Source organism: Carcharodon carcharias, chromosome 18, assembly GCF_017639515.1.
Source record: "Carcharodon carcharias isolate sCarCar2 chromosome 18, sCarCar2.pri, whole genome shotgun sequence".
NCBI lineage: Eukaryota > Metazoa > Chordata > Chondrichthyes > Lamniformes > Lamnidae > Carcharodon > Carcharodon carcharias.
Genome location: NC_054484.1, coordinates 90,171,025 through 90,192,961, shown reverse-complemented (window position 1 = coordinate 90,192,961; position 21,937 = coordinate 90,171,025). Strand labels below are relative to the sequence as shown.

General features: G+C 42.6%; 1 protein-coding gene across 1 annotated transcript in view; it reads right to left on the bottom strand.

Moving 5' to 3' along the window:
• Positions 1-21,937, bottom strand: part of LOC121290554 (ankyrin repeat and SOCS box protein 9-like) — a 64,903-nt gene that overhangs the window by 13,582 nt on the left and 29,384 nt on the right. Inside the window, exon 5 of the mRNA XM_041211078.1 lies at positions 6,428-6,578. Coding sequence (XP_041067012.1) covers positions 6,428-6,578 — 151 coding nt within the window. The remainder of the gene's footprint in view (positions 1-6,427; positions 6,579-21,937) is intronic.

Sequence of the window (21,937 nt, the reverse complement as noted above, 5' to 3'; positions counted from 1 at the left end):
TCAGTAACACAACAATTCTGATAGAGTGTGGCCTGACATGCTTTAAGCCCAAATGTGGAAGAGCATCCCCATATTTCACCAGTATGAGATTTTCAGTTTCTCTCTCAATCCATCTTAGTGGTTTCCCTATAAGGTTGTGGATTAGGGTTGATTTGTATTTATTTAGAGGGCATTTTTTTGTAGCCCCACAAGAGGCTCTGTTTCAATCTCAGACCTGACAGAGGGAGGATCACCATCAACACCATGAGGGTTATCATTGCCAGAAAGTGAACTGGACCAGCCATGTAAATACTGTGGCTACAAGAGCAGGTTCAGAGACTGGGAATTCTGCAGCGAATAACTCACCTCCTGACTCCCCAAAGCTTATCCACCATCTATAAAGCACAATCAAGAGATTGAACAGTGCAGCTCCAACAACAGTCAAGAAACTGGACATCATTCACGTCAAAGCAGCCCACTTAATCAGCATCCAATCCACCAGCTTAAACACTCAATCCCTCCACCGCTGACGTACAATGACAGCAGCGTGTCCCATACACAAGATATTCATCATGGCTCCTTTTACAGTTTTGACAGCACCTTTTTTTCAAAATTCATTCATGGGATGTAGGCATCAATGAATGCCAGCATTCATTGTCCATCTCTAATTGCCCTTGAGAACAGAATGGCTTGTTAGGCCATTTCAACCAGTTGGATGCACATTTAGGCCAGACCAGGTAAGGTCCCTAAAGTACATTAGTGAACCAGATGGGTTTTTATGACAATTGACAATGGTTTCATGGTCATCATTAGACCCAGAATTTTTTTTATTGAATTCAAATTTCACCATCTACCATGGTGGAATTCGAACCCAGGTCCCTAGAGCATTATCCTGGGTGTCTGGATTATTAGTTTAGTGACAATACCACTAAGCCACTGTGACCTCCACCACTTCAAAGGTCAAGGGCAACAGACGCATGGGAACACCACCACCTGCAAGCTCACCTCCAAGCCACACACCAACTTGACTTGAAATTATATCGCTGTTCCTGGGACAAAATCCTGGACCTCCCTCCCTAACAGCACTGCAGGTGTACCTTCACCACATGGACTGCAGAGGTTCAAGGAGGCAGCTCACCACTACCTTCTTAAGGGCAATTAGAGATAGGCAACAGATGCTGGCTTTGCCACATCCCATGAAATAATGTAAAAAAGCCTACAATACATTTCAACAAATCTTAATTTGAACCTCACATTAATGAGTTTCTCAATTTCCAACAAAAATGGAAAATGCTGGAAAAACTCAGCAGGTCTAGCAGCATCTGTGGAGAGAGAAACAGAGTTAACATTTCAAGTCCATATGACCCTTCTTCAGAGCTGAAAAGAAGTGGAAATGTGATGAAATTTATACTGATAAAGAGGGGTGGAGCAGGTGAAGCTGGATAGAAGGCCAGCGATAGTTCAGGGCAAAGGAGGGATTGACAAAGATGTCATGAACTAAACAACAAAGGGAGTGTTAATGGTGGTGCTAAAATGTGCTGATAGTGACATTAAGATAAGAAAGCAGAAAGTGACAATAGCAGAACAAGGGTGGCAGTGTGTGAAGGAACAACATGGAACAAGTAACAGGTGGCCCTTTAGGGGATGGGGTGAGGGGAGGATGGGGGGAGGGGTGGGGGAGGGGGAGGGGAGGGGCAGGGGCGGGGGGAAAGAAAAGGGTAGAAAATGGGATAGAAGGGGGGTTAAAAAAGGGGATACAACCATAGATGAATGAATACAAATAAAAATAAGTGGATAAAAAGTAGAAACGAATGTTGAAAAAAGGGGGTGGGGATGGAGGAGAGAGTTCATGGTCTGAAGTTGTTGAGCTCACTGTTAAGTCTGGAAGGCTGTGAAGTGTACAGTCATAAGGTGAGGTGCTGTTCCTCCAGTTTGCCTTGGGTTCACTGGAACATTGCAGCAGGCCAAGGACGGACATGTGGGCATGAAGCTTGCTGCAATGTTCCAAGATGACGTCCAGTGTGCTTTGCGTCACAAGTGTGCAAGGACACCATTTTGGAACTCTTAGGCACTTGTAGCAACTTGAAAAACAGGAACTATCAAGCCCAATTTCTTGCCCTCTTTTTCTTCATTCAAGTCATTAAGAAATATATAGTGAAAAGTTGTACTCTCAGGTTCATCTGCACTTGTACCCCCTCAAAATAGTAGCGCTTAGAATACACAACCTCTCCATGTTGTTCCTCCCAAAATGCATTGCTTTACACTTATTCATTAAACTGCAGCTGCCATGTATCTGCCCAAATCACCAGGCTTTCTATATCATAGAGTCATAAGATCATATATGGACAAAGGAGGCCATTCGGTCCATCGAGTCAATGCTGGCCTGCAAGAGCAATACCTTGCTGAAGTCTGCTGCTATCCTGCTCACTATTTACAAGCTTGGTTTTGTATCATCTGAAAACTTTAGCATTTGTACTCCCTATACCCAAATCTAGGTCATTTATATACAACAGGGAAATCAACACTCCTAAAACTGAGTCCTGAGGGATCCACTGCATACTTCCCTTCACTAAGGAAAATATTAATTCACCATTACTCTCTTGTCTCCTATCTCTCAGCCAATTACATAACCAGGTTACCAGCATCCATTTAATACCATGTGCTTTTATTTTCCAAATAAATCTTTCATTTTTCAAGTCCACATTTACACCTACTGCACTATCTTTATCAGCTCTCTGTTACTATTTTAAAAAAGTTCAATCAGACCAGTCAGACATGATTAGTAAATCCATGTTGGTTGTCCCTCATTATCCCGTACAACTGCAGATCAGTCAGAATTATTTTTGCCCTTGTCAATGGTCTCTCATAATTTTCCCATCACTAACTTTAAACTGGCTGGCCAATAGTTTGCAGGTTTATCCCTCCGCCATTTTATAACTTTCTATTAGCAATGTTTATAAATTTGGTGTAAAAAGGAGAATGTAATTAAAAGCTAACAAATGTGCACAGGCAACTTCGAATATAAATGTGGACAATGGTATTTGTAATCAAGAGTTAGCAGGAAGCAGGTGCAGAAGTAAGATTGCTAAAAAAAATAATGGGAAGAATTCTCGGGTCAGCGAGCATGTTCACCGACACGTAAAATGACACGTGACGTCATTTCGATTTTCAGTCCGGTGAGCACGCAGCCGAGTTGGCTGCGCGCCCACCGCACTGTCAAAGGCCTATTAAGGCCATTTAAATATCAATTAAAACAATAACCTGAGCTGCCCGTCCAACCTTCAGATTGGCGGGCAGGCGAAGAGTCCAGGCGGCCTTCATATTTTTCATGGAAACTCATCCACAGGCGGGGTGAGATTTCCTGAAGAGTTTATTAATTAAATAAAGAATTTTCAAATATATGACGAACACGTCCCAGCTCATGTAAATGAGGGTACATGTCTAAATAATTTTTTTCTGACTTTAATAAAAACTTACATTCTGAACTTAATCTCCCTGAGGCAGCTCCATGCAAGCGTGAAAGAGCGCAGGCCCCAACTCAGGGAATCCCCCCCTGTCCACACAGGGAGTGCTTCCAGGTGTACATCATGCTGGGTGGGCCTTAATTGGCCCGCCCACATAAAATGGCAGCGGGGCTCTGATCGGGGGCGCCGATTGGGTTCACGCCCGCCCACCCTCGCACAGCCCCCCCAACAGGGCAAAATTTTTGGCCAATAGCTATGGGCCAATAAGTTAAAAATAATTAGTGAAATGGTCAACGTTGCAATCAGCCAACTTGCACCTGTTGATCACCTCATGCACACCTATCCTCCAAGCACAGGATGGTTGGTCTGACCAAAAAATAATCTTTACCAAATATTTAACCTGAATTTGCTGAAAACCTGTGTCACAGCAATGACAAAATAACATTGTGTGCCATATAATATGCAGGCATTATAGAGTAGTTGTAATGGGAGACTTTAATTATCTGAATGTAGACTGGGATAGTGGTAGTGTACAGGGTGCTATTTTCTATCGTTTAACAGGGATCAATTCTTACTGCATTCGATTACCCTCGAACTACAATCCAGGATCATGGATAACCTTGCACATGGGGTGGGTCAACTATAGCGTGCAATCAGGAGATGGAGTTTAGTTGATAGATCGTATAATCTGATTGATGACAGGTGTGAGACACCCCATCAAACAGCCTGAATACTGTGGATTCTGCAAGCCTCACAGTGCCTGAGAAGAATTTGTTAAGAACTCATGGTTGCCAGACTCTTGTTTTGAGAAAGTCTGGATGGAGGCCTCGGAAGGCTGGAATGGAACCAGAAATTGGACTTAAAGGGGCACAGCATCCAAAGTTCGGGGTTGTGGCTGGAGTGGAATACTCAACCACTGAAGACTACAGAGGAAGGGATGTTGATGAAGTGATTGACAGGAGAATCCAACCCAGTTCAAGGTTATTTGGAGATTGGTGATGTATGGACTAAAGGGAATTTTACCATTTTATGGAACTATCTTAAACAGACCAATTTGGGGTTATCATTTGTTCTACAATAAATTGTCTTTCTTCCTTTCTTTTAATGCACACAAAGTGTTTATTTTTCTTTTTAATAAAATTACCTTTCTCTCCTTTTTTATCATTAATAATTATTTAATAAAAATGTTGTTGTTTCACACATTATTTGATTCTGAGTCACTCAATTCTTGTTACATCCAGAGTATGGCTCAAAGCCTAAGTGAGGCTCCACGAGGGACTCTCACGCCTCTACAACTTGAAACTGCGGTATACCACCAGCAAGGCCTTTTCAGAGACAATGAAGGTGACAATGGCCCTCAATATCAATGGCTCCGACTTCTCCCTCTGGTCAGGCACTGGAGACCTCAGCAAGGTGCTGTAAGAATCTGCATTTAGTAGGTGACATACCATCTTCCACAGGACATCCAACTTCACTAAATGCCAATTCCCTCTGCAGCAGAGAGATAGGTATCTCACATTTCCACATTCCTGGGTTTCTGGAGGCTAGTGATGGATCCCAAATGGGGCACTGAAGGCTCCACTTAAGAAACACATCACTTTCTTAGACAGTGACTACATGGGTTCATTATCCACAGCTAAACTTTCCATTCATATAGAAGACCATTCCATAAGGTAAATATTACAGAATTAGAGCTATTTCTCTTTATGTAGTTTCATTACTATATCATAACTTTTGTCTTAATCAACTTAAATCAAACTGGTCGGGTTCGAGACAATCAGGCCGAGAAGGCATGAAAAAAATCTAAAAGAAATTTGTTTCTCTTCCATATTCTCTTGTTTAAATTCTGTGTTTTAAAAACAAGGACACATCGCTGGACTGATAAAATGGCTAAGCTGACCACATGATGGTAGTTCTGGAAGTTTCCGAGCAATTCAAAAATGGGCAAAGGCTAACTCATCAAACTCCTGGAATGTGACACCCCTTGCACTGTATAAACATTCAAGCCAAGCCAACACAAAGAGTAGTAGACAAGACGTCTGCACCAGCCAGCTGTGGACAAAGGCAGAGCTACTGGGACTCCTCATCTCCAATGTTGTTCTAATGGATCTACAGTTACCTGCTCAAAATATAATGAGTTTTAACATTAGATGACTGGCCTGACCCAAAACCACCCTGTTAAATGACCAAGACTTGAGCTGTTTGAATTGCTTTAATTATACAGCTTTTGAATTCTGTCTTCAGTTGTGGTTTAACCTTAGAAGAGAAAATCAGACTCCAGGCTGGCAGCCTGCCTCTCACCTCCATCTCTCTCAAAGCCTGATCTCCAGAAAAAACCCTTTATTTCACCTACAAGGTGAATTAATTCCCAGGATACAAGAATAGTTTGCTGCATTGCCACCTCAACCGAGTTCCTCAGACCAAGACCAGGAATTCTGCCAGACAAAGCCACCTGAAAGAATCTTCATTGGACATGGACTTACTGGACTCTGGACTCCTGTGAAACAATAATTCTTATTTTGTCTGTGGTCTTTACCCTGTACCTATTTTTCCCCTTATCCCTCTTTTATTGTATGAATGCAAGAAGGGATGGAATGTTGCGAACCCCTTTCCTGTATTTTGTGTGTGTATAAAATAAACTAACCCTCTGATTTTACCCTTTCTTGCTTTTGCTGTGGCATTATTAACACAAGATTGTATAACTCCAAAATTGAAGGGTTAGGGAAAACACGTCACTGCTTTAAAGGGGGAAATCAAAAATCAACACCTTTCTGTTTACAGATGGGTAATGAGACGAGAAATCAGGGTTGTTTAAAATTAAACCACTACCTGTCCGTGACAAGATAGGTTTCCCCACCTATCAGCAGTCTGAGGTTCGATTTCTTGGAATTTTGATGTTAAAGTACAACTCGCAAGATCCGTAGTTCGGAATATATATTGCATATACAGTTAGAGGGTGAGGATTGTGCTTTTGGATCACATACCTCGCTTTGCTGCTTCATGGATGGGTGAAGCCAATGCATATTCTCCTTGGGGTTCAGCTCCATGTTGTAAGAGCAGATTCACACAGGCCTCACTGCCACTGTAGCATGCATTGTAAAGCGGAGTGTTCCAGTCAATCGTAGCTATATTTACCTGGCGGAAGAGAAGGGTCAATGCCCAAGTTTATGTTAGTATATCAGTTTTACTGTGACCATTTATAAATGCTGCCCTAACATCAGTATAGACTCATGCTTCAGTTTAAGGATACACTATATAGATGTTTTGAAGTGTTTTAATAAAGTAACTAGTTAGATCCAATCTGAAAATGATTGGATAGACTCTCAAAAGCACAGTTGGAGCTACTGAAAATTGCATAAATTTAAAATTGTTTTGAACTTGAGTAAGCCCAGATTTTTTCATCTTTATCATTTGATGAACACCACAACTATCAAGTCCAATTGTAACTGCCTTTGTACTGCATTGTAGAAATGGTACTGGAAGGAAAGGATTAATCAGACTGCCCAGTCTAATGTTCTCTTTAAAATTAAGATATTGTGTGTGACCCATTTTGTTTCAAGTGTACAGTCCCTTTAAATTTTTTGCATGGTCTCTCAAACATTGTTTCTCTGGACCAAGGTTGGTGAGGTGCATTGATGTCTGTTAATGTTACACTGCTATTGATTTCTCTACATGACAGTAATATTAACCATTAGCTTTTGCCTGTTGAGTGAGGATCAGTCAATACAGCTGCAGTAACCACCAGTGTTACCTTAATGCGGATGGGTGGAGGAATGTTCTAAAGAAATGTGGAATGGTAGTTGCTGGGTTGACACTAGCAGTAAGAGAGGCAGTTGTAACCCCAGGCAGTGAAATGGGCCCTCAACTGGTTTCCTAATGCCCCCTTCTCCTGTACCTTGTGCCACTGTTCCCTTTGTACAACAGAGATGAAGGGAAGAAATTGAAACGAGCAGGATTTAGCCATCCAGCCCCTCAAACCCACTCTGCCATTCAAAATGATTATGGCTGATCTTCTAACTTAGCTACCCACTTCCCACATTATCCCCACATCCCTTGGATCCTGTAGTGTCCTGAAAACTATGGTATAGGTGCTGCCGAAGCAGGTCAGGCAGCATCTGATGAGAGTGAAACAGAAGTAACAATTCAGGCCACTGACCTTCTGTCAGTTTGCCAGTCCTGATGAGTATTTCCAGCATTTTCTGTTTTTATTTCAGGTTTCCAGCATTCATAGTATTTTGCACTTGTATAATGCATTGCACGGATGATTAGGAGTTAGTATCAGCCCTTTCACAGCAGAGACTGTAAAGTAATGCTGTAAAAATCCCCTGGCTAAGCATAGCAGGGCAAATTCAAGGATTAGGAAGAAAAGAGAAATTAAAAGTCTCCTGTAGATATCAGAAATGAAATATTTGAGTAACACGATACAAGTAAAAATCATGAAATTGCTTTAGTTTCCAGTGGATTGTTGCTTTGAAATGCCTGTGGATGATGTGATGGCAGACCTATTGGCTTTACCTCCTTCCTGTTTATTCAGTATTAACCCTTATATGATCATGTTATTAAGGGTGTTACAAGTGTTTCAATCTTAGTTTAACTGCAAAAACCAACTCTTCCTCTGTTGTATTCAGTATACTTGCAGTGGTTTGAATGTTTTTCAGTGTATTGTGGTGTTCCACTTGGAGCTGGTGTACTTGGTCACTGCCTTTGTCCTTTGTCCCCACCGACACGGCGTGCTTGGCCAGTTCCCCGGGCAGCAGCAGGCGCACAGTTGTCTGGATCTCCCGGGAGCTGATGGTGCTGCGCTTGCTGTAATGGGCCGGGCAGGAAGCCTCGCCCGCAATGCGCTCGAAAATATCGTTCACGAACGAGTTCATGATGCTCATGGCCTTGGAGGAGATGCTGATGTCTGGGTGAACCCGCTTCATCACTTTTTAGATGTAGATGAAGTGACCTTCCTTCCTCGACCTTCGCTGCTTCTTGCTGCCCTTTGCTGCCAGTTTTTTAAAGGCTTTCTTGGCTCCCTTCCTGGGAGTTGGTTTCTTCTAATCAACCATCTTCAATTTCAGGCAAGATGCACTGAAGAAGTTAGTTCTGTAGAAGGAAACATCTGCGATCACATCATCCTTAGATGGATAGAGAATGGTACAGATTTATAATTAGAAGTTTCACTTGATGTTTCCACTCTTGTTCTTTCATTAAGCTAGTGAAGTAGAAGGTTGTACTAACGTATGTAAATAATTATTTCTGAGCAAGAAGGGAAGAAGTTCATTAATATTCACTTAATAAGGGGCTTTAAGGGGTAATGCAGAAACCTCTAGAAAGGGTACAAAAACAAAAGAAAAGTGGGTGCTGGAATGGAGACTTAAGATTCAATTGGCATCTTCAGCTTGTATACCAAACTCACAATTGTGACGGGTTTGAATCCTCTGACTAAACTTGCAAAGTTTGTTGTAAGTCGTTCTTTAAGTGTACATTTCAGTCTACTTAAAGTACCTGTGATAATTGAATAATTGAAATGTTGCAAACTTTATTGATAAGAACACAAATGTTTATCCCTACTCCGACAACTAGAAATTAGAAAATGAGATTTTGGGTTTCAGATGCCGATAAACTAGGATATTTGTTAAGACAAAGAACTGACACCAATAACATAGATCTGTGAACGTGCTTTTTTCAAACATCACAAATCATACATGCATCCCTTAACCCCACCAGCTCGACCTCCAGGGTATTCGAGAGATGATTTCCAATGAACGACTGACGAGAGAATACAGCTACATACCTACGAAAACAAAATACCGTGGATGCTGGAAATCTAAAATTAAAAACAAAGAATGATGGAAAAACGCAGCAGGTCAGGTGGTGTCTGTGGGGAGAGAAACATAGTTTCAGATCAATGGCCTTTCATCAGAACTGGGAAAAGTTAGAAATGTAATAAGCTTTAAACAAATGGAAGAGGGTGGGGGAGGATGGAAAAGAGTGAAAGGGGAGATCTGTGATGCGGCGAGCGGGGGTCGGGATAGTGGAATAAGAGATTAAATGGAAAAAGGATTGGTGGTGCAGGGCCAAAAGAGCATGGGACAAGTAGCCAGCCACTATAACCTGCATGTGATCTCCCCAATGTAGAGTGGACCACATCATTACAGTACACTAAATTAAAAGTACATGTAAATCACTGTTTAACCTGCTAGGAATGTTTTGCGCCTTGGAAAGTGTGGTAATAGGAGGTAAAAGGGCAGGTGTACCATCTCCTGTGGTTGCACAGAAAGATACCATGGGAAGGGAAGGGGGTGTTGGGGGTGATTGAGGAATAGACCAGGGTGTCGCGGAGGGATTAGTCCTTTTGGAATGCTGTGGGGGTGGGGGGGGGAGGTGTAGTAATTATAGTTTTGATAAACAAGGACTATAGCTTTAAGAATAATCCTGTGTTGTAAGATCACATGATCTGTGTAGACCAATGGGTTAGCAGCCCAGGGAATATCTAGGAGGGTGTTCTTCTTTAGTTAGAGTTTGATGCACACATGTAGCTGCTACTGCTGTTTGGTAAATAAAGTTAAATGTGTCCCAATTTGCATACTGTCTGTTTCAGGCAGGGGTTCTGGCTGCCTAGATCTGGTCCAAAAATAGGGATGCAAACTGCCTCACTGAAAATGTTGTATGAATGGCTATATAAAACATGGTGCAAAGATAGGGGCAGGAGAAAAATGACAATCTTTGACGTAGAATCGTTACTTGGAGTGGAAAAGGATTAAGAACATGTTGTGAAAATAAATTCTTGTACTGACGGAGAAATTAAAAGCGACCATGAAGGGATATAGCATTTTTAAAGTCCTTAGTTGTTGAAAGTAGATGGTGTTACTTGTGAATTATCCATCATTATTGTTACAGATCCCGGAAATGAAAAAAAAACTTACCTTTTTGAAAGTGAAGGTTGGGCCCTCGGAGTTGGGAACTACAGTTCCCTAACAGCCTCAGCGGTTTTTGCACCAGCCCTGAAACAGCCACACCTGCACAGATCATTCCTTTTCATAATCTTCGGGTTCTGCGCATGTGCTAGCCGGAGAATGGCCTCACATGTGCAATTGGTCAGGATTCTCGATGTTAGGCTGGTAAACAGCCCTGCACACATGCACAGATTGTTCTTTTATTTATTTTTTAAATTTAAAGCTACACCTGCGCAGAAGGGAAAGACCACCCCAAAAGTGAAAGTGTGAAAAAGGGGTCAGATGGCTCAGAAGAAAAATGCCATTACACAGAGAGGCACGGAAGAAACTGGATGAGAGTGGGGGCAGCAGAGAGCATATTTCCCAGAAGAAAAGCAGAAAGTCCCAGAAGCCAGTGAGAGGGATAGAAGAAAGTTCCAGGAAGACAGTTAAGTGAAGGGACAAGAAAAGTTAAAGTAAGGATCAGAGGAAAAGTCTCTGAATTAAAAAGAGAATGCTGCGGGGAGTAGAATTAAGGTAAAGTAGGCTTGTGAGAAGCCAGAAGACCCGAACAGACAGCCAAAGGTTGGTGACTCCGTTTTACGGGTCTGTGAAGTAGCAGTGTTCTGCTGGCAGGGCTGAGTCACTGAGAGAGTGCGTGGAAGGCAAAGCTTGAATGCACGTGGTGATCCAGGGAAGAGGAACACTGGAATGAGAAATTGAACCCTGGAGGTGGATCCTTGTTGAAGACATCCGTGAGGAAGCATCATTTGGAGAAGATTCCAAGGCAAGTTCCTCAAGAGTGGTGATCGTCAACCCTCGTATGAAAGACGGAGTTTCCGTGAGACCGGTTGGCTCACCGTGTAACGAGCCTCTGAAGGAAGTTGACGAGCACCTGCTTTGGGTGGCTCTGTCACATAATCTTGAAGTGTGGTGTGCCTATTGGTTTACATGGACTGTATACCTACTGTGAACAATAGAGTTTAAGACAGATTTTGTAACTTGTGTAATCCTTATGAATCTGCATATATCTGTGGTATGGTTGGGGCCGAAGGAGTAGTATAATATAGTTAATCTTTTCTTTGTTTAATAAGTGTTTTATTCTTTTGTAAAAGTCCCTCAGCAGACTGTGGGCAGAATTTTCCCGTTGGCAATTTGGGAGTGGGGCCCACTCGCCGACCGGAAAATGACAGGATATTTAAGCTTGTTAAATGCCCTGCCTGTCCAACCTTAAGGTTGGCAGGCAGGCTAGAAGCCTCAGCGGGCTTCTGATAATACATGAAACCTCATCCATTGGTGGGGTGAGGTTTCATGTCTGTTTTTAAAAACTTCAATAAAGTTTATGTGCTTCTTATTAACATGTCCCATCTCGTGTGACATTGTCACATGAGGGGGACATGTTAATAATTTTAATATTTTTCTATTTTTAAAGGATTTTATACTGTCAGTAATCTCCCTGAGATAGCACTTAGTCTCAGGGAGATGTGCACTCTTTCGCGCGCATGCATGAAAGAGCGCATTTTGACATATGGGGAATCCTTCTCCCCGCACAGGAAGCGCACAGTGCTTCCTGTCGGGCAGGCCACTGGGCGGGCCTTAATTGCCCAGCCCAAAATCGCAGCGGGCCTCGTTTCAGCGGCAGAGTTTGGCTGCCTGCCTGCCACCGAGCCAGTGGGGCCCGCCCGCCCATCAAGGTAAAAATTCTGGCCTGTAACTCTGTTCAGTAGTCACCCTCCAAGTTTCTAAACAAAAATTAAAAAATAGGATCTATCAAAACAGGTACCAGCCAGGGATCTGGCTTGTCAAGTAGTAATATCAGCTGGGATCATAACATTATTGCATCTCACTCATGGAGAAATTCAAAGCTTCCTGCCTTGCTTGTTGATATTTGTGACTAAGACACAAGATACAACTGAAGAAATGAAGAACTGCACTGTGAATGAGCTGTGCTTTTCCAATTTATTTAGTAATAAATTTCTGTTAATCATGTATTTTGGGAGTTTAGAAAGGATGCTGAATGAGAACAAATTCCCTGAACTGACAGCTGCAGAAACCTTCAGGAATGTAAACGAGAAGCTTTAATTTTCCTGAGGTATTTTACTTCGGTATATGAAACTGAATAAGTTGAGAGTAAGATGGAGAAGATTAAATGGAATATGAAACAAAAATAAAACCCTCACAACAAGGGTTGTTACATTCTGCTGATTAAGATTACTATATGAAAAATACCAGGGGTGAAACTTCCACTCTACTAATGCTTCCAATATGTTGTGCGTTCTCCTCAACTGAAGACTTCTCTCCCACCATGGTTGACAGGTCATTGACAGTGCTTGTTCCATTTTCCACACTTGTACTCTCGCCCTCACCCTCCTCCATGCAGCATCCAGATAGTATTCTCCTTGTCCTCACCTTCCACCCCAACAGTCTCCGTATTCAATAACTCTGCTATTTCTGTAAGCGTCATACCACCAGCAAACACATCTTCACCTCTGCTCTTTCAGCATTCCAAAGGGACCATTTCCTCCATGACACCCTGGGCAAATCCTCAATCACCCTCAATACCCCCTTCCCTTCCCATAGCACCTTTCCATGCAAGCAAGAGATCCAACACCTGTCTTTTTACAGTCTGCCCAAAGGCCCAAACAAGCAAAACAGTGATTTACTTGTACTTCTTTCCATTTAGTAAATTGTATTTGATATTCAGAATACAGTTTCCTCTACACTGGGAAGACCAAATGCAGATTGGTGATCGCTTTGCAGAACACCTCTGTTCAGTCAGCAAATGTGATATGGAGCTTTCAGTTGCCAATCATTTTAATTCTTCACTCCACTCCCATTCTGCCTCTCTGTCCTCAGCCTCCTAAACTGCTCAATATAAGCTAGAGGAACAGCACCTCATCCTCCAACTAGGCACTTTACAGCCTTCCGGGATCAACACTGAGGTCAACCATTCCAGATAATAGCCTTAGCCCCACCTTATTTTGGACAAGCAGCTGATGATTCTACTATTCCCATTTACAACTCTTCTGGACACATCTTGTGTTTCTTTACTTGGTGGTGCAAGGCAATGGGAAAAAAAATACTTCATTGGCTGAAAAGATATTTGAGCCATCTGGTGATCGTGAAAAGTGCTAGATAAATGATGGTCTTTCTTTTTATCCCATTATCATCTCCTTTTGCCTTATACCATTATCCCTTTTGTCTTTTATGCCCCCTTGCCTTCCACCCTTACACTGACCTTCCTTTTTGTTCTTTCCTCCCATCCCTCCTTTCCCTTCCCAGTTTAAAACTGTTAGATCCATAAACACACCCAGTTCTGATGAACAGTCACGGACCCGAAACATTAGGCTGGATTTTCACCAAGTCGAGATGACTCAGGAGCCCATTAAAAATGGTATCAGGTCCTATTCCGTGAATCCCGATCCCATTCCCAGGCTGTCTGATTTTCCAAAGTGCCTTTAAAGGGTGCTGGCTGGTTCATGTCCCACACCTGGCACTCCAATTTAGCCAGCTCTATTGTAGTGTTAGGAATGTCCTACTCCTGCCCAATGTTCATGGAGTCGGGCAAGGTTTTTATAGAATCGAGGTTCACAGCCCCTCAGAGGAGTAATGAACCCTAGTTCACATGAGGGAGCCTTTTAAAAGGTGAGCTCATGTCACCTATACCAAGCGATGGCTGCCCCCCATTCCCCCTATGCCAAGCCATGGCCTTCCACCCACCCCCAATGGCCCCTGTTAGGGGGAAGAAAGTAAATGAGAATTTATGGAAAGGGAGAATTCATGATAAGGGAATGAATTATTTAAATTAGAATCTAGAGGCAGGCCAGCGCAAATCAGTAAATCAACAATTAAACAGTTAAACCAGATGAACCTTATTCACTCTCAAACTTTATACACCCTCAGGGTTTGCAATCACCAGCAAGGTCCTGGGAGTTAGACTGGAGTCAGAGGATGGCAATAACATAGATTAAGTGTGCTCTTCAACAGATAGGGGAAGGATAGATGGTCCCAGCTTAGATAGGAGGGAAGGTCTCTGCCTGGGTGAAAATAGGGACATACGATGCATGTACCTGTTACCAGAGGTGTCTGTTTAATGTAAACCTATATGTTGACGAGATCGGAATCTGGAAACTGTTCTTGTTCATGACCAATAACGTATAAATACATTGAACACTTGTAATTTAGCAGAGTGCTATCTCAAGCTGCATTGAGATGGTTCTCCCCCTGCAATTGCTTGAATAAACGATCGTGACCTGCACATGAGACTCCTGTGGTCCGTTTGTCAAACTGACCACAACAGTTTGGCGTAGTTGGCAGGATACTTGGATTGGACCCTTGGGACAGCTCTGCAAAGTGGGTGAGTATTTACTGCCCATAGTTAGTGCAGTAAGCCTACCCGAGAACGGTCCAGTCGAGTATCAAAAGAATCAGAAGGAGGACTCAGGACAGGAGATAGGAGGTGCCGATAGGAGGCAGAGCCGCACAGGTGGGCTTTGGTTTGAGACACAACCTTAGCCGAAGCTGCGCAGGCCAAATCCCATTTGAGAGGAGGCAGAGCCGCGCTGGCGGGCTACGGTTTGAGATACAACCTTAGCCAAAGCCGTGCAGGCCAGACCCTGGTTGAGGGGAGGCAGAGCTGCGCAGGCGGGCTACGGTTTGAGATACAACCTTAGCCGAAGCTGTGCAGGCCAGACGGGTTACGATTTGAGATACAACCTTAGCCAAAGCCGCGCAGGCCAGACCCAGGTTGAGGGGAGGCAGAGCCGCGCAGGCGGGCTACGGTTTGAGATACAACCTTAGCCGAAGCTATACAGGACAGACCCCGGTTGAGAGGAGGCAGAGCCATGCAGGTGGGCTATGGTTTGAGATACAACCTTAGCCGAAGCCGCACAGGCCAGACCCCAGTTGAGAGGAGGCAGAGCCGTGCAAGTGGGTTATGGTTTGAAATACAACCATAACCGAAGCTGCGTAGGAAAGCCAGACCCCAGTTAAGAGGAGGCGGAGCCGTGCTGGCGGGTTACGGTTTGAAATATAACCATAACTGAAGCCGTGCAGGAAGGCCAGACCCCAGTGAAATAACTGAAACTGCACATACCGCAAGTAACTAAGTTGATAGGGCTGCATGAACATACCACGCAGAGATAGATGGGAATAAGAACAGAGTGCCAACAGGGAAACAGAATAGTGCTATGGATCTCGACTGGCGAACCGTGAACTCCATTACGAGGTTCATAGCAAAACAACAGTCAAGATTAATCACAAAAATGCAGAAAGGGGGGGTGGAATCCACAGGGAACCCCCGGAGAACAAAAACAGTGGTGGGTAGAACTAAAAGGATAATTGATCTAAGTTACAAGAGCTGCTTATGCTGAAGAGAGAGAGAGAAAAGGGGGGTACCTCTAGGGAGTTAATAAGCCCTGACAAGCAGGAGCAGGGGAAATGTGAGCTTTCGTCAGTTCGATGGTCCCTATAGGAGGAGCCTTCAAGATCCCTTTATTTCCCCACTGCTATTTGAAACAGGGTTAGATGAACCAACTTTTGTACCCTTGCAGACTAGTATCACCAGCTTCCAAGCTGATTGGGATTGATACATACAAGTTGTATCAACTCATACGAGTTAGTATTCTAAAATTCTGAGGGGAAAAATTACCTGAAGTTCAAGGGATTCTAGGAAAACCAAAAGACATAAACACACAGTCTAGATGGTTCCAATGGATAAAAGGGGTTTCTTTTGAAGGGATGAATTAAATAGGAAAGGAAATCTGCATCCCAACAGCACTGTTATTTGAAGTTGGGACAAGGCTTGAGGCGTAAAGTGCAGTGTAGTTTAGAAGATTACTTTTGAATCACTATGATGCTATCTAAGATAAAGAATGTGTCGATAAACAAATGGGAATTATAACTTGGATACAAATCAATACACATAAGAAAGAGGTAGTTTTAATTTTGATAGCGTAAATTACATCTCTTACAAAGTTTAAAATTTTGAGATAAAGCGAAAAATTGTGGATGCTGGAAATCCAAAACAAAAATAAAAATACATGGAAAAACTCAGCATGTCTGACAGCATCTGTGGAGAGGAACACATTTAACGTTTCGAGTCCGTATGACTCTTCAACAGAACTAAGGAAAAATAGAAAAGAGGTGAAATATAAGCTGGTTTGTGGGGGGGGGGGGGGGGGGGGGGGGGGGGTGGGGGGGTGGTGGTGGTGGAACAGGTAGAGCTGGATAGAGGGCTAGTGATAGGTGGAAATAGCCAAAAGATGTCATAGACAAAAGGACAAAGAGGTGTTGAAGGTGGTGATATTATCTAAGGAATGTGCTAATAGGTGACATTAAGCAGGATGAGCAAGGTACAGATAGCCCTAGTGGGGGTGGGGTGGGGGGAAGGGATTGAAATAGGCTAAAAGGTAGAGATAAAACAATGGATGGAAATACATTTAAAAATAATGGAAATTGGTGGGATTTTATTTTTGTTTAAAATTTTGAGGTTTGGTTCATGATAAAGTTCTCAAAAGGGAATTTTCATTTTAAAAGGTTTGACAACAATTGGCACTAATTCAAATGCTGCAAGCTTTTGTATTTGTAAGTCAGTTCCCAAAATATGAAGCTAAGCTCAAGACCTTGACAAAGTTTGGCAGAAATCCAATTTTTGGCCGAGTTAATGAATCTGGGATAATTCTAAAAGAAACGGGTCAGACACAACTTAGTGGGTTACTTTTGAGACAATAAAATGTTTGAGAAGAAGATAAGGAAGCAAAACACGTCAATGCCTGATTTTTGTTTTTAAAACTGTTATGAAAATATTTTATTTATTTTAAAGTCTCTCCAGGCAACCTGAACAAAATAAGATGGTAGCTGTTGCATGTGTAAAATGTTATGAGGCAAATAGGAGAAAGAGTTAGGGAAAGAGGACACAATATACAAACTTTTTTAAGGGAAGTGAATTTGATAATCTGGCCATCAACTGAGACATTGGAAACGTACAGGGGGAGATAAGCAAGGATCTAGAGACAAAGATCCTCATTGACGTGGAATAGTTAATACGGCCTAAAGAGCAAGGAAACATTATAAACGATCAAGACAAGAGAGAAACTGACATCGAGAGAATCTTAGGATGATCATAGTCAGGGGAGAAAATACTTAGAGGTAAAACTGTGTGGAATCTATAGTTTAGGAATTGAAATGTAAGGAGAAATAATACTTAACAACAATTTATTACAAGATGGATACAGGTAAAGGGAAAGCTGGAAAAAGGTTAAATAGATGTATTACTGATTGTATTAATGTGCCTGCGAGCTATAAAAGTAAGACCACAGGATTAACACTATGATGACTGACAGAGTTAAGTGGCTCCCAGAGAGAACCGTCACTGGAAGTGAAGATACTGAGCCATTGAAAAATAGGATAAAAATGCGCACTGTAGAGTTGTGTCGGCAGTTTAAGGAATTGAGGTTCGATGTGGGACAGCAACAGGAGACAGTAGATTGAAAGGAGTGGAGGGTGCCTGTCGAGATGGATTCAGATCAGGGAGCTCATTTCACAGGAAGAGTCGTTAAAGAAATGAATAAATTTAAATATAAACAGAAATTCCACATTCCCTACCAGCCACAGAGTTCAGGGATGGTGGAAAAGATGAATTGAACTTTAAAAAAAAACATCAATCACAAAAGCAATTCAAGGGTACAGCCCAATGTTCTAATGCGCGTTAGGGCTACCCCAAGCAGGACCGCGGGGTTCACCCCATTTGAAATAATGACAAAGAGAGAAATGCAGTTACCCGAGGGAATCATAGTAGGAGTGGGAGGTGTAGGACCTCTAAAAAGAAGGATGCGAGACTATGTGAGGGAATTAAGTAAGCAATTGCATGAGTTAAGGAAGGAAGTCAGAGACCGACAGGTAATTAAGGATATGGAAACAGGCAAATCCAAAGAGCAACAATGGACCAAGTGGGGAATAAGGTGATGGTCAAGGTGAGCCCGAAGCGACCAGGCATGGACCATACGAGATAATTATGACAGATGATACATGCACACTTGTAGATATGAGAACGGGAAGTAAATGGAGGCATTACACACAGTTAAAGATACATGGCAATTGACCAAGCGGTAACCCGAAGAACGGGAGCCGATGTTAGTGTCTCCACAGATCTACGATCCTAATCGTGGGCGTATCAGTACTGGCAACAAGATCAGGGATCATCATTGCTCATCCCACACCACAGGAGGAACTTTGGTACAGTGTGTCGAATGCAACACGCAACGGGGAATGATAAACGTAAGAGTAGGAGAACAGGTGCTTTCAAATTGTAGTAAGGGTTTCATTCTGATCAGGCGTGGGAGGTCCGCCACAATTCAGCCACCTTCCACGTCTACTTCCACAGTCTGAGTAGAGATAATTGAAACCTCTCAAACCACATCGACTGACCCAGCTTGTCCGACTATGCATCCAGGACCGACGAATGGTTTGGTACTGGTTAATCAAAAGTTTTGTATGATAATGTACTGCATGAGCTGGTACCCGTAGTCTTGAACATATCCGGAATTGCCCTGCCCCAGTGGTGCTCAACCCATATTCGAGTACTATATATGGCTCTAATGGGCCAGCTGATGACTGAAGCATCTCAGTTCAATGGTGGGATGCGATCAGGTTTGGGAAGGAACCAAGTTAAGCGCAGCCTGATAAATGATGCTGCTACTATATTCAATATAGGGACATCAGTGGTTGATTCAGAACCTGGTACCGGTTGACCAGAAGGTCCGGACCCTGAGCTTTAAGCTTAAGGAGATGTTAGAGCAGGGACAGGGAATTCATAACACCCAATTAAATACAGACCAGGGCATGACACGGTTAATCCAAAGCCTGGCTACCATGCTTGAAAGTCATGCAGGGCCTATCGACAAACTGATTGAAATAGGGGAAAATATTTCAGACGAAGCAAGAAGAAATGATTTTTGCAGCACCTATGGATCTTGGGTACTGGAACAAGCCCGAGAGAATTTAAGACAGATTAATGAAGGGGTAGTTCCTTTATAAATAAGCATATAAATGAGCATTTATTTAATCTTTCACGACACAAGCATAATGACTTGACCAGCTCAAAGGTTTAACATGCATATATAGAATGAATGTTGAATAAATAGTGAATAGTAATATGCTAATAGGCATTGTATTAGTAATACCTGTCATATCCATGTCAACACTCGACAGGACATTATATAGAGTTTAAAATATTGGGGTTATACAGGGGGGATTACTATATTAAGTACCACGATATTCCGCCATACGCAGTGGACATAGAAGGAAATATAGTTAGCACCACATTAGAAGGGTGTAGTACAGAGGCCACCGTAGTAGTATGTGCACACCCAATAGATGAGTCGGAGGAAGCGAAGTGTGGATTTAAAGCAGCAGCAAACTGTATACTGGAAACTATATGGGCTGCAAAAGAACCAACCCATGTTGCATAAACAGGGAATGGGAGAAATTGTATTACTACATGGCAGCAGAAGATCCAATGTGGGAACAACCGGATATACCCTATCTGCAATCATTCAGTGTGCCTATACCCACAAGCGCCAGCAAGGGTAGGGAAAGTGGAACTGGTCGAAATATACAAGAGAGGATAACCTGACACAATATTTGAATCAGTAGTCCTATGAAATTCCCTTATTACCCGAGCACCTAACCGTGGTTCGAAGACAGGCTCAGCAGATATACAGAACTTACTATACACTGCAGCAATTGGTTAGAGCCTTAAAAGAGAATATTGAGCAAATAGGTTCCTCCCCATGGTGGTGGTGGAATTGGGGCTCAAATGTGCAGATACACCCCGGGATTCGGATTATCTCCCATTCCCTAGTTATACTTCAATTGATATCGATTATATATCTAACATACTTGATTCATGTACCCAGAAGTCACAAAAAACGTGGCACTGGGGGAGTTTTAACAGGTGGAGAAGGAATTTAGTAAGCCTGAGGCCTAAATTGAACAGCCAGATAATACAGATGGTTGACAGTACCCTTTACAACCCAAAGCTGAATGACTGGCCAGCATTAATGGGTGGCGGTGCGTAAAGGGACGGACAGTACCACTATAGTTGGCTACCTTGGGCTAGGCCAAGGGCCAAAAGGGGGGACTGTTAGGGGGAAGAAAGTAAATGAGAATTTATGGTAAGGGAGAATTTATTATAAGGGAATTAATTACTTAAATTAGAATTTATAGGCAGGCCAGGCAAATCAGTAAATCAACAATTAAACAGTTAAACCAGATGAACCTTATACACACTCAAACTTTGTACACCCTCAGGGTTTGCAATCACCAGCAAGGTCCTGGGAGTTAGACTGGAGTCAGAGGATGGCAATAACATAAATTAAGTGTACTCTTCAACAGATAGAGAAAAGGCAGATGGTCCCAGCTTAGATAGGAGGGAAGGTCTCTGCCTGGGTAAAAATAGGGACATATGATGCATGTACCTGTTACCAGAGATGTCTGTTTCATGTAAACCTATATGTTGACGAGATCGGAATCTGGAAACTGTTCTTGTACGTGACCAATAATGCATAAATATGTTGAACACTTGTAATTTAGCAGAGTGCTATCTCAAGCTGCACTGAGATGGTTCGCCCCTTGCAATTGTTCGAATAAACGATTTTGACCTGTACCTGAGACTCCTGTGGTTTGTCAAAGTGACCACAACAGTCCCTTATGCTCCATTTCCACGCTAAGCACCCCCACTCAACCTCTCTGGCTGCTCATTTCTTAATGGCACTTCCATGCCCATTGGTTTATACAGTAATGAACCCTTTAGTGACAACATAATGTGTAAAAAAAAAGCTTTTAAAAAGTCATTCATTCATTATTTTCCAGTGTGCTATAAAAGTCATTTTACTACAAAACAACAAAAGTGTCAATCATCCAGATCCTTAAAGTATCAATATCAGAAACTACAAGCCCTTGAAACCACATAACCTTATGTAAATAAGCATTGTGAAATTGACTGCAGAGATCAGAGATCCAGAGGCGTCATTCAAGCAATGTTTTCTCTGGGGTACAGCTGTTTCAACAAGAGTAATGGATTTCTAGGCTCTCAGCCAAGTCTCATTCTGTATTTGCAGTTGAGCAAATCAGTAGCTGCAGAAATATTGTAGTGAGTGGAGGGCTGAAAGGTAGACAATTGGGATTTTGAAAGTACAGTTTTCCTGTGTGGGTACAGGTGGAGGCAAGATTAGAACAAGGAAGTGGGATTTGGGTGGAGGGTGATACAAGGAAGTGATCAGAGATAGCCTTATTTTTGATTAATACATCAGGACTAGCCAGACCATGTGAGGAGGCAGGGAGAAGCGGGTGGCCAAGAGTATGATTTGGGGAGTTTACATGGAGGATGAGATTAAGCAAACAGAAGAGGGTAGCAAACTCAGAGGAGAGAGAGAATAAAGTTGAAATGGAGATTGAAATCACCAAGGGTAGGCGAGAAGTCATTTGATGCAGGAGTTGAAGGAGGAAAGCAGTGAAGATACTTGAGTAAGAAAATTTTTGTCGTACTTGGGTGAGCTATAGAGAATGAAA